General features: G+C 38.4%; 1 protein-coding gene, 1 long non-coding RNA gene and 1 other non-coding gene across 8 annotated transcripts in view; 2 read left to right on the top strand and 1 right to left on the bottom strand.

The window, feature by feature from the left end:
- FSIP1 (fibrous sheath interacting protein 1) overlaps positions 1-16,262 on the top strand; it is a 222,348-nt gene that overhangs the window by 1,936 nt on the left and 204,150 nt on the right. Inside the window, exons 1-3 of one of the 6 annotated variants that reach the window (XM_070468991.1) lie at positions 7,230-7,314; positions 7,593-7,704; positions 8,289-8,433. In XM_070468991.1, coding sequence (XP_070325092.1) covers positions 8,407-8,433 — 27 coding nt within the window. In that variant the 5' untranslated portion in view covers positions 7,230-7,314; positions 7,593-7,704; positions 8,289-8,406. Of the gene's footprint in view, positions 1-13; positions 139-296; positions 368-7,181; positions 7,315-7,592; positions 7,705-8,288; positions 8,434-14,736; positions 14,801-15,175; positions 15,313-16,262 lie in introns of those variants that run through there. The other 5 variants (XM_070468986.1, XM_070468988.1, XM_070468990.1 and 2 more) reach the window with 5 other exon arrangements.
- Positions 5,031-16,178, bottom strand: LOC139035603 (uncharacterized). Its single transcript, XR_011488223.1, has 2 exons — positions 15,632-16,178; positions 5,031-6,104 (listed from the first exon to the last, which is right to left on the bottom strand). It is a non-coding gene; the product is annotated as an uncharacterized lncRNA (long non-coding RNA).
- On the top strand, positions 10,485-10,556 carry TRNAC-GCA (transfer RNA cysteine (anticodon GCA)). The gene has a single exon. It is a non-coding gene; the product is annotated as a tRNA-Cys (tRNA).

Here is a 16,262-nt window from a genome sequence, read left to right as displayed (position 1 = left end):
TGAGAGGCAAGAGGGCTTGGGACCCGCCGCTTCTTCCACTTGAACTGGGGTGGCGGGAAAAGACCCCTCCCTTTCGGGGGACAGTGGGTGACGCTGTGTCAATGCTCTGAAGACTGGACACTAGTGTTCGCCCAGAAGGTGAGGGACCGCACAGATTAGCAGCGGAGCTCTGTCGTCGGACTAGAAGCCAATGAAAGAGTGGAGCGGAGTCCCTTCTGGCTGCTGGGCTGGGGATGGGCGGGAGGGTGTCAGCGGGGGGCCGGCCCGGAGTCCTGGGAGGGAGCCGCGGGTCTGACCTCGGAGAGGCTTCCGTCTCCTCGAAGGCTGTGCCAGGATTTCCTGGACACTGCAGCAAACGTTCCTGACCGTAAGACCTAGTACCAAGGACTCCCACTGTCCTGGCCCATAAGATCTAGAACTTGTGTTACAAATTAATTACCAGCCATTTAAAATAGCCTATAAGTGACAAAGGATGCGGATAGGTATTTTACAGGAGAAAAAAAAAAAAGTGGGCAGTAAACATTTGACTAGAGATAACTTCTCTGGTAATTAAATAAATGTAACTCATAGATACTTTTTGACGCGTACCAGATTGACAAAGATGAAAAGCTTTGACATAATCAGATTGGCTCTGATGGAGAAACAGATGCCTTCGTCTCAGCATACCCTGTTGGTAGTAATGTAGTCTGGTACAGTTTTGTTGTAGGACAATTTGGTAGTTTACCAAAATTTGAAATGCAAGTGTTCTTTGACTCAACAATTTAAAAAAATTTATTGGAGTGTAGTTGATTTACAATGTTAATTTCTTCTGTATAGCAGTGACTCAGTTATACATACATATGTATATGTATATTCTTTTTCATATTCTTTTCCATTATGGTTTGTCACAGGATACTGAATATAGTTCCCTGGCTATACAGTAGGACATTGTTGTTTATTCATCCTGTTTTTAATAGGTTGCCTCTGCTATTCCCAAACTCCCATTCCTTCCCTCTCCTCTTTCCCCTTCCCCTTGGCAACCACAAGTCTGTTCTCTGTATCTGTGAGTCTGTTTCTGTTTTGTGTATGTTCATATTTGTTGTACTATATTCCTCATATAAGTGATATGGTATTTGTCTTTCTCTTTCTGACTGACTTTGCTTAGTATGATAATCTCTAGGTCTATCAGTGTTGCTGCAAATGGTGCTATTTCATTCTTTTTAATGGCTGAATAATGTATTTAATGGCTAAATAATTGTATATATGTACCACGTCTTTGGGCTTACCTGGTGGCTCAGAGGGTAAGCATCTGCCTGCAGTGCAGGAGCCCTGGGTTCAATCCCTGGGTCGGGAATATCCCCTGGAGAAGGAAACGGTAACCCACTCCAGTACTCTTGCCTGGAAAATCCCATTGATGGAGAAGCCTGGTAGGCTAGAGTCCATGGGGTCACAAAGACTGAACGACTTCATTTTTTCACTGCCTCTTCTTTATCCATTCATCTGTTGATGAACAGATTTACGTTGTTTCCATGTCTTGGCTGTTGTAAATAATACTGCTATGAGCATAGGGGTGCATGTGTCCTTTTGAATTATAATTTTGTCTGGGTATATGCCCAGGAGTGGGATTTCTGGGTTGCATTGCAATTTTTTGTTTTTTTGACTTAGCAATTCAATTTTATATTTTGGACATATAAACATAACTAAACAAAAATTTGTACAAAGAGGTTAACTTAAAATTGAGGTATTCTTTATATACCGTAAAATATACCCTTTTAATATTGCAGTTCTGTGAGCTTTGACAAAGGCATACAGCTTGTGTTTATGTAATTACCATCACAGTCAAGATGCAAAACACTTGTGTCATTCTCCCAGCAACCCTCTTATATGGGTTTATGTAGTTAACCCTTCCCTACCCCCAGCCCTGTTAACAGTCATCCATTTTCTGTCCCTATAGTTTTCTCTATTCTAGAGTCATATAATTGGAAACAAATGCTGTGAAGACTTTTGAATCTGGCCTCTTTCAATTTAGCATTATATAGTTGAGATTTGCCTAAGTTTTGTATCAGTAGTTTCCTTTTACTGCTGAGCAATGTTTCATTGTATGGATGTACCACAGTTGCTTATTCATTGTCTAGTTGAGGGACATTTGGATTGTTCCTAGTTTGGGGCAGTTGTTAATGGAGTTACTATAAACCTTTATGTGCAGATTTTTGTGTGATTGTAAATGTTTATTTCTTGGGTGAATATCCAAGTGTGAGATTGTGGAGTCGTAAGGTAAGTGTATGTTTAACACTGTAAGAAAGTGGCAAGCGGTTCTTCGACACTGCTATCCCATTTTGTATTCTCATCGGCAATATATAAAAGTTCCAGTTGCTTCAACTTTGTCAGCACTTGGTATTGTTAGTTTCTTACAAAAGTAATTTTCACCATTTGAATGTGTAGCAGTATCTCATTATGGTTTTAATTTGAATTTTTCCCATGGCTTAATGATGTTGACCATCTTCTTGTGCTAGCTTGCTATCTATACATCTTTTGTGATGTGTCTGCTCAAATCTTTCTTATTATTGAGTCTTGATACTTCTTTATATATTCAGGATGTAAGTCCTTTGCAGCTATGTGTTTTGCAAATATTTTCTTCCAAAATCTTACTTTTGTTTTCCTTTTCAGTAGTGTTGTTTGAAGAGTGGAAGTTTTAAACTTTGATGCATTCCAATTTATCAGTATTTTCTTTTATGAATCATACTTCTGATGTTGTATCTAAGACGTCTTTGTCTAGTCCAGGATCACACATATTTTATAGGAAGTTTATAGTTTTGAGTTTTTCTTTTAGGCCTGTGATCAATTTAGAGTAAATTTTTGTTTTACTTTTTATAGCAAATCTTCCATATAAAAGCTAAATGAAACTGACTTTTAAAATGCTACATCTATGCAATAGAATACTGTGCCATCATTTGAAAGCATGAAACGTATTTGTGTGTGGTGGTACAGAAAAATCTCTGAAATGCATTAAGTGTGAAAAAGCAAGTTGTGAAGCACCATGCCGTTTGTGTGTGTTTTGTTGGGGAGGAGTAGGTAGTTAAAGGATAGGAAGTTTGCATATGCCTAAAAATGTAAGACCTACAAAAATCTATTAACTGTGTTTCTTGGGATGAGGGTAAGCTGAACTTGAAAAACTTTTACATTGTTCTATATTATTTGCTTTTTTTCCCCCCTCTTATAGGCAAATATTTCTTATATGATAAACAAATATAGAAAGTTTATATAGTTTTTAGACCACAAATAGTTTTTAGACATTAAAATCATGAAGATAAATGCGATTCTACTTTTAAAAAAGGCTGGCTGAGAACAGCATTGAAACATGTATATTATCTAGGGTGAAACAGATCACCAGCCCAGGTGGAATGCATGAGACAAGTGCTCGGACCTGGTGCACTGGGAAGACCCAGAGGGATCGGGTGGAGAGGGAGATGGGAGGGGGGATTGGGATGGGGAATACATGTATATCCATGGCTGATTCATGTCAATGTATGACAAAAACCACTACAATATTGTGAAGTAATTAGCCTCCAACTAAAAAAAAAAAAAAAAAAAAAAGGCTGGCTATTCATTATAACTAAACAGAGGAGGGTTAATTTTCTTTTGATTCTTTTTATTGGTCCAGTGTCCCCGTTTTGGTTTTAAATCATTCATGGTGGTTGCATTTCTCACAAGCCTATATGAAAAAGTTTAAATTAATCTCACTTGAAATGAATGTTATGAAAACTTTGTACCTCTTAGTAGTGATTTGTTGCAAGTTAGAATCTGGTCATATATCCTTCTGTTTAATGGAATATCAAGAAGTGAATAATATTATATTTTAGAACTATTTTTAATGTAATAAGAAAATGCTGATCACTTAATGTTAAGTGAGAAATACATGGATTCAATTTTGTTGTAAAAATATAAAAATCAAAAATGGAAAAGAAATGTGCTAGCAGTGTTTAGCTCAGGGTGATGAATACTGGGTGATTTTTATTTATTTTTTAATATACTTTAATATATTCCAGAAAATTTACCTACAGTAAATAAATCTTTAATTATGAATTTAAGATACTAGAAAACCAGCAAGTAGAGATAAGCAAAAGGTAAAAGAAGACACAAGAACATCCATGAACCTACTAGTCCAGAACCCACCGTTGTTACTTCTTTGATTTGTGATCATCTTTCAGGTCCTTCTCTGTATATTTCTTTAATTAGAGAAATTGGTCTTATTTTTTAAACAGGATATTGACTTCCTTCCTTCCTGCTTCTTGCCTTCCTTCCTTGTCTATGCCCTTTGCCAGTTTTTCTATTGTAATGCTTCTTTTCCTTGTTAATAAGAGCTCTTTAAATATGTAAATATATTAATCTTTTGTATATTATCTATATTGCATATATTTTCTCCAGTTTCTCATCTATCTTTTAATTTAGAGGTTTTTTTTTTCTTTTTGGTTTGATACTCAAGAGCAGTCATTGTTATGTGATCACATCTACCAGTCTCTTATTTTTTGACTTATGCTCTTGATGTCCTGCTTGGTAAGTCACTAACCTCATTTTTGGGCTTCCCAGGTGTGTTCGTGCATGCTCAGTTGTGTGTGATTCTTAGTAACACTGTGAATTGTAGCCCACCAATCTCCTCTGTCCATGGAATTCTCCAGCCAAGAATACTGGAGTGGGTTGCTGTTTCCTCCTCCAGAGGATCTTCCCAACCCAGGGTTGGAACCTGTGTCTCCTGCATTGGCAGGCGAATTCTTTACCACTGAACCTGTGGTAAAGTGGCTTCCCAGGTGGCTCAGTGGTAAAGAATTCACCTGCCAAGTAGGAGATGTGGGTTTGATCCCTGGGTGGGGAAGATCCCCTGGAGAAGAAAATAGCAACCCACCCCATGATTCTTGCCTGGGAAATCCATGGACAGAGGAACCTGGCAGCTGTGGCCCATGCGGTTTCAAAAGAGTCAGACAGGACTTAGCAACTAAACAACAACAAAAAACCTCATTATTATGTAAATTAGATGTATGTTTCCTTCCAGTCCCTTGGAGATTTCATATTTTATATTTATTTATTATTAAGCAATTAAAAAAACTTTTATTAAAGTAATATAGTAAAATATGTCAAACTACATTATAATATTTACAATGGAAAAAAGGTCACATCCTTCAGGGACAAATATCTTGAACTTGTAAACATTATGCTTATTTAACTGTTGTTTAGATTTACCAAGTTTTGGATATTCTCTTTGATTTCCTATTTTGACAGATTAGATTTTTTATGCATTTCCTTTTACATACTTGTTCTCACATACACTCAATATAATTAAGGCACAGTATTTGGTTAAATCAATATTCAGTGCTTATATAATTAAAAGTATTTAATTATCATTTGATTGTTTGCTTTCTTGCACAATGCTTTATGTTTCTTGTGGAATTTCTCTGTGGCTATTGAGATTGTTTCCTAATACACTCAGCCACATCTCTTAAGTTCCTAATTCACTGCCCTTTATCCAGACTTTTTTCTAGATGGCCAAATCGTTAAGATTATTAGTTATATCCCTACCCATCCTGGGAAGTGTGTTTTATTTATGATTTTCAGGAGCAAACATAAAAGAACAGACCTATTTCTAAAGCAAATTGAGAGATTTCTGGAGCCTCTTAGCTGATCCGTGCCACTGGTGGCTCCCTGTGCCCCTCCCATTATTGAAGTGTATTATGCGGCTCTGCACAGGCTTCCATCTCATTGCTCCCTCTGTGCACTGCAATAAGTCTCCCTTGACAGGCTGCTTAGGGCATTACAAGACATTTGGCCTTTCAGTGACTTACGCTTTTTGATTGTGATGTGACAGGCCAGGGTGATCCGTCATCCCACAATAATAATGTCAGTGCCTTCCTGAGTGAGCCCCAAAACCCTTTCACAGAGTTGAATAATGTTGGGATCAATGCCTTTTTCATTTGCTGAGATGGAAAGAGTTGACCTACTGGTCCTTGACGCCTCGGTACATTGAATGGTTGTGAGCTAAATCATATTATTCCTCGGTGTGCCTTGGAGGAGCATGGGGTTGCTCATGTTTGGGCTTCCTCCTGTGTCTGGAACTTTCTTGGACTCTGCCTTCCCTGTTCAAAAAGAGAAAGATAGATGAGTCATTTTGTAGGGTAAGAAAAGGACATTGTTTTACTTGCTGGGCCAGAGGCAGTTGCCTTTATTCTCTTATGAGAGAAATGGTTTGATTCATAACCAGTAGGAATTTAGGAAAGGATTTGTTGGAAGATATCCAGTCACACATATGTAAAGCTAAGTATTGAGAAGGCGAACTCTGACATTCTCTCTGTTTCTTCTATTTTATTTGGCATGTATGCCACCCCACTGTTACTGAACAAATCTGGAATGGTCCTGATCAAGGGCATCAAGTTTGGCAGGATCAAGGTGCTGGCAACGCTCAAGTTTTCTCATTAGATTAAACCACCCTGCCTAATATCTCCTGCTTTAGGAAACAGTCCTGGAAATAGAGCAGCCAGACTGGTACAAGGCCTGTGGATGGTGTCACCCGAAAAATGGTTAAGGAAACTGGCAATGTGTATCCAGATAATGAAAGTCTGTCCTCTACTAGATAGAGTAGGTTCAGTTCTCTGTTGTTTCAGGGCAGAAGTAGAATTGTGGGTCTTAGCAGGGCAGGGTTGATAGAAGAGTGATTACTTGCAGCAGCAGCAGCAGGTACTCCATGAAGATTCGGTACCAAGGAAGAGAGGAGAAATCAGAGCTGAGAGGGAGCCCAGGCTGAAGGCTGAGCTAGAATAAGGCAAGTAAAGCCAAAAGCAAGTAGAAGCCTTGGGAAATTATTACTATAAAACATGAGTCTTGGCTGAGAGGTGTGGTTCTCGGGAAGTGTCTTCTAAGGCCTAGGACACAGTATAAGTTTCTCTTGGAGATGCAGAAAGCTACTGAATGGCATTCACTTCCGCACTTTTTTAGCCACTTTCAGAATCGAATATCCTGGGCAGCATTTTTTTTTTCCACTTAGAGCAATGTAAAATGTAATGATCCGTTGACATAGACATCTTTTGATGAAGTTAGGGTCCTGTGAGTTTGGTAGCAACATAATCCTTGTAACAAAGGCTCTGAGTTAACTGCATGTTAACAGTGATGAAACATTTAAACGTACAGGTTACAACTTGCTTAAAATTTTGTTTCAGGATATCAATGGATATTATAAAGGGAAACTTAGATGGAATTTCAAAACCAGCCTCAAATTCAAGAACACGTCCTGGGAGCCGAAGTTCAAATGCTTCTCTGGAGGTACTGTCACCAGAACCAGCATCCTTCAAGGTACTTTGCTGTTTAAAAATGATATAAACGACTTCTTTCAATCTCTAGCAGTTGGTAAACCAGAGTTGTTAACATCCCCTTCTAAGGTTCCTCTTTAAAAGGTGTGTTCTGGGAGCACTCACAGATTTCTTGTTTGTAACTTTGGATCTTTTAATGTGAAAATACTCTTTCCTTCTTTACTTTCCCATCTCTTTGTGGGAGGGGGGATAGAGTATGGCTTATTTTTCCACAGTTGTACTTTGATAATGCTCATTTGTTAACTTTTCTTCTTTCATAAGAAAGCTTTGTATTCCAATATCCACTATGCCACCATTGACTCTTGCTATGAAAAAGATTTAGTAATTTAAAAAGCAGTGTTTGGATCAAGACCACATGATATATATTTAGTAGGTACGTTACCTGGCTGTGACTCCCTTTATTATCTTTATTAGTCTTTCTATCTTTTCTCAAAATATCTAATTCGATGTTTGTTTTTTTTTTTTTAAGTATCTGTTTTTCTCTCTGTGATGTGGGGCAGTTTGTTTGTTTTAAGGTTGTGGGAAACAAAAATTTTGACGCTTATGGTGAAAATTTTCTTTGTAGTTTTTTGACTCCTTTCTCACTTACTCTTTCAACTTATGGGTTAGACTGCATTACGAAACTCTTAGAGGATTGTCTATCATGATTTAATGCTGGAAATAGAAAGCATTCTAGGCATTTCCAGCGTAGAATGCATTCCAGATCGAATACAAGAAATTCAGTTCCTAAATCAGTTGAGGGCCAGCTGAAAAGGAAGCCATGGGGGGGACTTCCCTTGGATTGTTGGTTCCCAGGTCTCACTGTGCGTGCATGCTCAGTCACGTGCAACTGTTTTGTGACCCCGTGGCCTGTAGCCTGTCAGGCTCCTCTGCCCATGGGATTTTCCATTTCCTCCTCCAGGAGATCTTCCCTACGCAAGGATCAAACCCAGGTCTCCTGTGTCTTCTGCATTGCAGGCAGAGTCCATCCTGCTGAGCCAGTAGGGAAGCCCAGTCACACCACCTTATCCAAACTCCAGAGATTTGAAAGCTGCTGCTGGTGCTGCCTCTGATATTCTACACGTCTCTCAGAACCATGAAACTGGTGACTAGACATGCAGAGGTGACTGCCTTTGATACTTCTTGTCAATATTATAGGGCTTCCTTGGTGGCTCAGTCAGTAAAGAGACCAGCTGCATATCAGGAGCTTAGCAAGATGGCTTCTACCTCATTTCTGCGGTAGAAATTTTGTGCAGATGCACCTAATTGGATGAAACTGACACATATCCAGAATCCGGCCTGCAAGCAGCTTTGTAAGATACAGTTTCTAGCTTAACTCTTATGTTTTGCTTCATCTAATCCTGCATCATTACTGTGTGTTAACTCTTACAGTATTGTAATAATTCTTGATATCTGATGAGATCGGTCTCCCCATCATATTTTTCTCTAGAACTGTCCTAGCTATACTTGGCTTTTTGTTGTTTTTATATTTTAGAACAGTTTTCAAGTTCTGTGAAAAATACTGTTGAGGTTTTGATTGAAATTGCTTTGAATTTATAGATTAATTTGGAGAGAATTTCTAATTTTATGATAGTAAATCTTCCCATCTATTTACATAGTATCTCATTGACTTCTTTGCTTGTAATTTAAACATTTTACATACTGTGAAATTCACTCTTTTTTGGTGTTTAATTCTGAGTTTGGCACATGTGTGGAGTGATGTTATCACAATCACAATATAGAACAGTTCCGTCATTACCTCTCAAAAATGCTCTCATGCTATCCTGTCATAAACAGTCTCCCCTACTCTTAATCCCTGGAAACTCTGGATCTGTTTTCTGTCCCTATAGTTTTTCCTTTTCCAGAAGGTCATACGAATGAAGTTAAAAGAAATGTAGCTTTTGAGTCTGGCATTTGTTTGCTGGCACAATGCGTTTGAGACTTATCCATGTTGATGCTTGTTCCAATAGCTCACATCTTTTTATTGCTTAGTAGCATTCCATTGTGTGGGTAAACCACAGTTTGCTTATTCATTCCCCAGGTGAGGAACATTTGGGTAGTTTGTGATTATGAATAAAGCTGCTGTAAATAGTTGCATACGTATAATAAGTATAAAGTAGTATCTCATTGAGGGTGTAACTGGAATTTCCCTGATGACTAATAATGTTGTGTTTTTATGTGCTTATTTACAATTCACATATCCTTTTTGGAAAGTTTATGTTCAAAAGACTGTATCTAGAATACATAAAGAACTCTGAAAAGTTAACAGTAAGTAAATAGTCTTTTGTCAGATAGATGATTTGCAAATATTTTCTCCTAGTCTATAGCTTGGTTTTTCTTTCCTTTAACTGTGTCTTTTAAAGAGCATTTAAAATTTTAAGTGCAATTCATCATGCTTTTTTCTTTTGAGAATTGTGTTTTTTGGTTGTATCTAAGAATCCTTTGTCTAACCCAAGTTCCCAAAGATTTGTTCCTGTTTTTTCTTTTGAAAGTTTTATAGTTTTATATTTTACATTTAGATACTTGCCTCTTTTGTTGCCAGTGAGAAGGCTTTTGTAAGCCCAATATTCATTCCAGTGTCGGTTGTCTAGTTTAGATATTTTTCTCTGGCCACTTTATTTTTTTTTCCCTTTGTCTTTGATATCTATTATTACTCCCCTAGGTATGGACTTATTTAATTTGTCTTTCTGGAAACTAGTACTACTTCAGTGTAGGGATGTGTGTTTTTTACTTTTTTTAAAAGAACTTCTTAGCCACTGTATTTTCACATGTTTCAAATATTGCCTGCATTTTTTTTTTTCTATTTTGACATCCTGGAAGTCCAATAAAATTTCTGTTGAACCTTTCTTTTCTATTCTTTATGTCTCTTAAAATTTTTTAAAAAAAATTTCATTTATTTTTCTGTGCATCATGCTGTGGAATTTTTAACATATATTTCTTAGAATTCTTTCTAATACTGTGTGAAATCTGTTCTTTAATCTATCCATTGAATTTTTAATCTTAATGATATATTTTTAATTTCTTGAAGTCCTTTGTCATTTATTTTCAAATGTATCTTAACCTTTTTGTGTTATTTGGATTCTTTCTTCAGACTCATTAGAACTATTTATCAGCTTTTTATAATAATATCTTAAGTCCTTTTGTTTATTCTGAATCTTGCTTATTATTAGGGCTTCCCTGGTAGCTCAGTTGGTAAAGTATCTGCCTGCAATGCAGGAGACCCAGGTTCGATTTCTGGGTTGGGAAGATCTACTGGAGTGGGATAGGCTATCCACTCCAATATTTCTGGGTTTCCCTTGTGGCTCAGCTGATAAAGAATCCACCTGCAATGTGGGAGACCTGGGTTCGGTCCCAGGGTTGGGAAGATCCCCTGGATTGGAGAATTCTTAAAAAGAATATCTTATTCTTTTTGTGTTATTTGGATTCTTTCTTAAGAATATTAAATATTAATCTTTATCAGATTTTTATAGTAATATCTTAAGTTATTTTGTTTATTCTGATTCTTGTTTACTGTTGGTCATGTGTTCATGGGTTTTGAACTTTGGGATTGTGAGTTTTAATTTTGGAAAATTTATGGAGCCTGATTTGAAGCTGTACCTTCCAGAGCAAGTTTCTGTTTGCTTCTACAAAATGGCTCAGAGATACCACTGGCATGAATCTTTTTTTTTTTTTTTGGCTAATTTTTCATCTTGAAGCATTCCAGAGTACATGAATAATATTAATTGGAATTCAAACCCACATAAAGCATGACTGCATGGTTGCACATTCTCAGGGAAGACTGTTTCCCACTTGGAACACAGACACGTTTTTTGTTAGTATCCTGTGCTTTTGGATAGATATATTTTTCTAGTCTGCACTGTTACTGAGGAGGCACCTTTAGGGATCCAGCTTCATGAAGCAGGAGAGGGAAGGGTCTTCTCCATCTTGTCTTGCATGAGCCCAAGTCCTAGTCTCCTAGCTCTGTGTAGGTGGTAAAGCCCAAGGCCATGGCTTTCTGAGGCCAGCATATTTTTCTTTTACCTGTCCTGGTACTAGTGGTAAAGAGTCCTGCCTGCCAGTGCAGGAGACATAAGAGATGCAGGTTCAGTCCCTGAGTTGGGAAGATCCCCTGGAGGAGGGCATGGCAAAGCACTCCAGTATTCTTGCCTGGAGAATCCCATGGACAGAGGAGCCTGGTGGGCTGCAGTCCATAGGGTCACAAAGAATCAGACATGACTGAAGCAACTTAACACACACACACTCCACTCCCACCCAACCCCCACCAGGGCATCTGCTTTAAGGATTTACGGTTCCTATTTCAGTTGTTGTTGTTGTTGTTCAGTCTCTAAGTTGTGTCTAACTCTTTGCAACCCCATAGGCTGCAGTACGCTAGGCTTCCCTGTCCTTCACCATCTCCCGGAGTTTGCTCAAACTCATGTCCATTGAGTTGGTGATGCCATCCAACTATCTCATCCTCTGACATCCCCTTCTCCTCCTGCCTTCAATCCCTCCCAGCAACAGGGTCTTTTCTAATGAGTCAGCTCTGCATCAGGTGGTTAAAGTGTTGGAGCTCCAGCTTCAGCACCAGTCCTTCCAATGAATATTCAGGATTGATATCTTTTAGGATTGACTGTTTTGTTCTCCTTGCTGTCCAAGGGACCCTCAAGAGTCTTCTCCAGCACCACAATTTGAAAGCATTAATTATTTGGTGCTCAGCCTTCTTTATGGTCTAACTCTCACATCTGTACATGATTACTGAGAAAAACGTAGCTTTGATTATATGGACCTTTGTTGGCGAAGTGATGTCTCTGCTTTTTAATACGCTGTCTAAATTTGTCATAGCTTTTTTTCCCAAGGAGCAAGTGTCTTTTAATTTCATGGCTGCAGTCACTGCATTGGAGCACTGAGTTTTGAGCCCAAGAAAATTAAAGTCTGTCACTGTTTCCATCTTTTCCCTGTTTATTTGCCATGAAGTGATGAGACTCGGTGCCATGAATTTATCTTTTTGAATGTTGAGTTTTAAGCCAGATTTTTCACTCTCCTCTGTCACTTTCATCAAAAGTCTCATTAGTTCCTGTCTGCTTTCTGTCATTAGGGTGGTGTCATCTTCATATCTGGGGTTGCTGATATTTTCTCCTGGCAATCTTGATTCCAGCTTTTGATTCATCTAGCCTGGCATTTTGCATGGTGTACTCTGCCTATAAGTTAAATAAGCAGGGTTACAATATACAGCCTTGATGTAATCCTTTCCCAATTTTGAACCAGCCCATTGCTCCATGTCCGGTTCCATGTCTTCTCCAACACCACAGTTCAAAAGCATCAATTCTTCTGCACTCAGCTTTCTTTATAGTTCAACTCTCACATCCATACATGACCCCTGGAAAAACCATAGCCTTGACTAGATGGACCTTTGTTGGCAAAGTGATGTCTCTGCTTTTTAATATGCTGCCTAGGTTGGTCATGACTTTCCTTCCAAGGAGTAAGTGTTTTTTAACTTCATGGCTGCAATCACCATCTGCAGTGATTTTGGAGCCCCCCAAAATAAGATGCCATGATCTTAGTTTTCTGAATGTTGAGCTTAGAGTCAACTTTTTCGGTCTCCTCTTTCACTTTCATCAAGAGGCTCTTTAGTTCTTCTTCACTTTTCTGCCATAAGGGTGGTGTCATCTGCGTATCTGAGGTTATTGATATTTTCCCCAGCAATCTTGATTCCAGTTTGTGCTTCCTCCAAGTATTTCTCATGATATACTTTACATATAAGTTAAATAAGCAGGGTGACAATATACAGCCTTGACGTACTCCTTTCCCTATTTAGAACCAGTCTGTTGTTCCACGTCCAGTTCTAACTGTTGCTTCCTGACCTGCATACAGGTTTCTCAAGAGGCAGGTCAGGTGTTCTGGTATTCCCATCTCTTTCAGAATTTTCCACAGTTTATTGTGATCCACCCAGTCAAAGGCTTTGGCATAGTCAATAAAGCAGAAATAGATGTTAGTTTCCTTTTAATTTCTTTTGACTGGAAATTTCCCCAGTATCCTTGTGAACTCAGAACTAAGTTCCATCTAAGTAGATGGAAGGTTTCAGTTTATTTGGTTTTCCATATAGCCCAAACTGGAACCTAAAACAGTTTTAGATTCCAGTAGCCCAAAACAATTTTAGACTCTTTAGTCTCAAGCTTACTGATTCATTATAAACCTAAACTCCAGAGTTATGGGTTCAAAATAGGCTCTGCTGACCACATTTTATGTGATTTTGGGAAAATTATTAATACTTTGACTCTCTGTGTCAGTTTCCTAATCTGTTCAAAGGTGTGGTAATACTGTCCACCTCTTAGGCATGTTTTGGGGATAAAATGAGTGAAATATCTGCCATTTTTAGAAGTGACCAGCACCTAGTAAGTACTCAATACATCTTGGCTAATTGACCTTAATTCTTTAACCTAATTGGTCAGTCCTTCCTGTGTTATTTTTCATGGGATTCAGTGTAAAGTCAGACACATAGTAGCTAGTCACATAACTGTGTTTAACAAATTTAGAATGAAATTTTTACCATTTTATGTAGGTAGGATAATATATTTACAAAGACCTGACATTTTAGAGTAGCAAAGGATTAGTATTTCTGCTTACATATTCCTGGGTGATGATTTTTTTTTTTAAAGCAGCAACTTCACAATATTGATGCACATGTTTTAAAACATAGCTTAATATTACCTCATTCAAAATTTATTTAAAAGAAATATACCAGCAATTAATTCCAGGCGTATTTTATTTGAACCCACAAAACTGTAGGTCAAAACAAACTCTAGCATATTTATTAACCAACAAGGACTTTGATACTTATATCAAAGGCAAGACTTTGTAAATGTTGTGATTTGTTGATTTGTCTTAATCAAGTTCGTGGAAAATCAATAAGGTTCATCTGGGGCTGGGGTAGAAAATCCACAGGTATGCTGCATGTTGACTGCTGACTGCAAATGATTCGGTGTCTGTAAGACGTTTTACATTGTCAGAATAATAAATCCTAGTATTTTGATTAGTTTTATTGCTCATTTGTCTTATTAATTTCTTGCAAAAATTTCTGAGTGGCAGAAAATGAATTTAAAATGCTAGAGGGTTTTTTTTTTTTTTTTTTTTTTTGCCATATGGTGTGTAGCTTGTGGGATCTAATTTCCCGATCAGGGATTGAAGCTGCATCCCCTGCAGTGGAAGCATGGATTCTTAACCACTGGACTGCCAGGAAGTCCCTAAAATGCTAGAATTTTAATGAAATTTCTGCAGTAATGGTATAGTTCTCATTCTTAGAATTTTGGTTTGTTGTTGCTTCTGAATATTTTTCTTGAAAGAGCCAATTGTTGCAACTGGTGTAAAAATCTCATGGCTTTCAGGTAGGGATCTAATTGTTTGAAAGTGTTTTTATAGACTATCTACCTTTCCTGGGACTAACATGGAGATATGAAGTAGGGGACATGGAACAATGAAAAGTGGAAACTGAATGTGGCTTTGAGAATGAAGAAGTAAGAAAAAGCAAACAGACCACAGGGTAGACAGTTAGAAGGGTCAGGAATAGAGAGGCCCATGGGCAGTGGGATGGGGAGATGGTTGGTGCTAGTGGGGTGGGAAACTGTGGGTAAAATTGTGAAATGGGCAGTATTTGCCTTTTGTTCTGTTTCATGTCTTTTGTCTCATTTTTCCTGCTCATTCTAAGAGTCAGGATCATATGGGATGATACATGTGAAAGATCTTTGTGTATACTGAAATGTGGTATCTGAGTAGTTGTTAATATCTCTTTATGTTACCCCTGTATAAAAACTCATCCTCAGGGAAAGGTCAGCTCGATTCATTTATGCCAAGATATAAATTACTGACAGGGCTCATGTGACTTCTCCTAGCAATGTCAGCATTTTCACGAAACTATGCAGCCTTAAGAATTTACTGGATATTATGGAATTTTAGGCTTTACCTGGCCTTTCACAGAAGAATATTTTTGAACAGGAAACCCTCTTTAACACTTCCAAGATCACATAAAGTAAGCATTGTTTTGCTTATTATAAATTGGGTCTCTACTAGTTTCAGTCCATAATGTACCTGTTTTCTTCTCTGTTAACTTGGGGCAGTAACACCTATCCCACAGGGTCATTGTGAGACGTGACTGAGGCAGTATGTGTCAAGCACTCAGCACAGGACCTGGCCAGTAGTAATTCCTCAGGAAACGTTAGTTGTGATTTTTATACTACTGACTCAGCTCAGTTCTCCTGGGGCTTATGTCCTAGTTCAGGTGAAGAGAGATGCTTGTGCAGTCGTGTAAGCAATTAAACCCTGACAGTTTAATTCTCAGCACTACCTACCTTCTGTCCTGGAGATTCACAAGGGGACCCAGATTGCAGTGATGGAGTGTAGACCATGAGCATGAAAGCCTCCAAGGGCTGAGTCCTGCAGGGCTGGAGCAGACATTCCATCCGTTGGAGGGGAAAGGTATGTCTCCACTTTCCCTGAGGTTTTTACCTCTCTTGTGGGCTGTGTTAATTTCCAAGGTGACTTTCACTGCCAAGCACAGCCTTCAAGCCCTGTGATCCCTGTTTTTGCTTCGTGCAGCCATGGATGTGTTTTCCTGTCCTCTCTTAGGAAAACAGCTGTACCAAACTGGTGTCTTCACCAGTTTTTAGCAAATAAACTTTGCTAAAATGGAAAGAGAAACCAAAATGAAATAGAAAAGCTGTGACTAGTATAAGAGTAAATGATTAACCAAAGTACATGGTTCTGATTTGAGGAACTCCATTAGAAGCACACTGCAATTCAGACTGTTCACTTTGCAGCTGTTCGATAGCCACATGTGACCAGTGACTATGTTGCTTAGTCCTGCTCTAGATCCTTGACTCTCCACCTGAGAGTAAGCTCAGGCAGCAGGGACCATCGTGCCTCATCCTCAGAGCTTGACAGAGAGAGATTCTCTTTGGGACTGATTCTTCTCTATTATTG

The sequence above is a fragment of the Odocoileus virginianus genome, chromosome 6 (genome assembly GCF_023699985.2).
Source record: "Odocoileus virginianus isolate 20LAN1187 ecotype Illinois chromosome 6, Ovbor_1.2, whole genome shotgun sequence".
Taxonomy (NCBI): Eukaryota; Metazoa; Chordata; class Mammalia; order Artiodactyla; family Cervidae; genus Odocoileus; species Odocoileus virginianus.
This window is presented reverse-complemented; position numbering and strand designations above follow the sequence as displayed.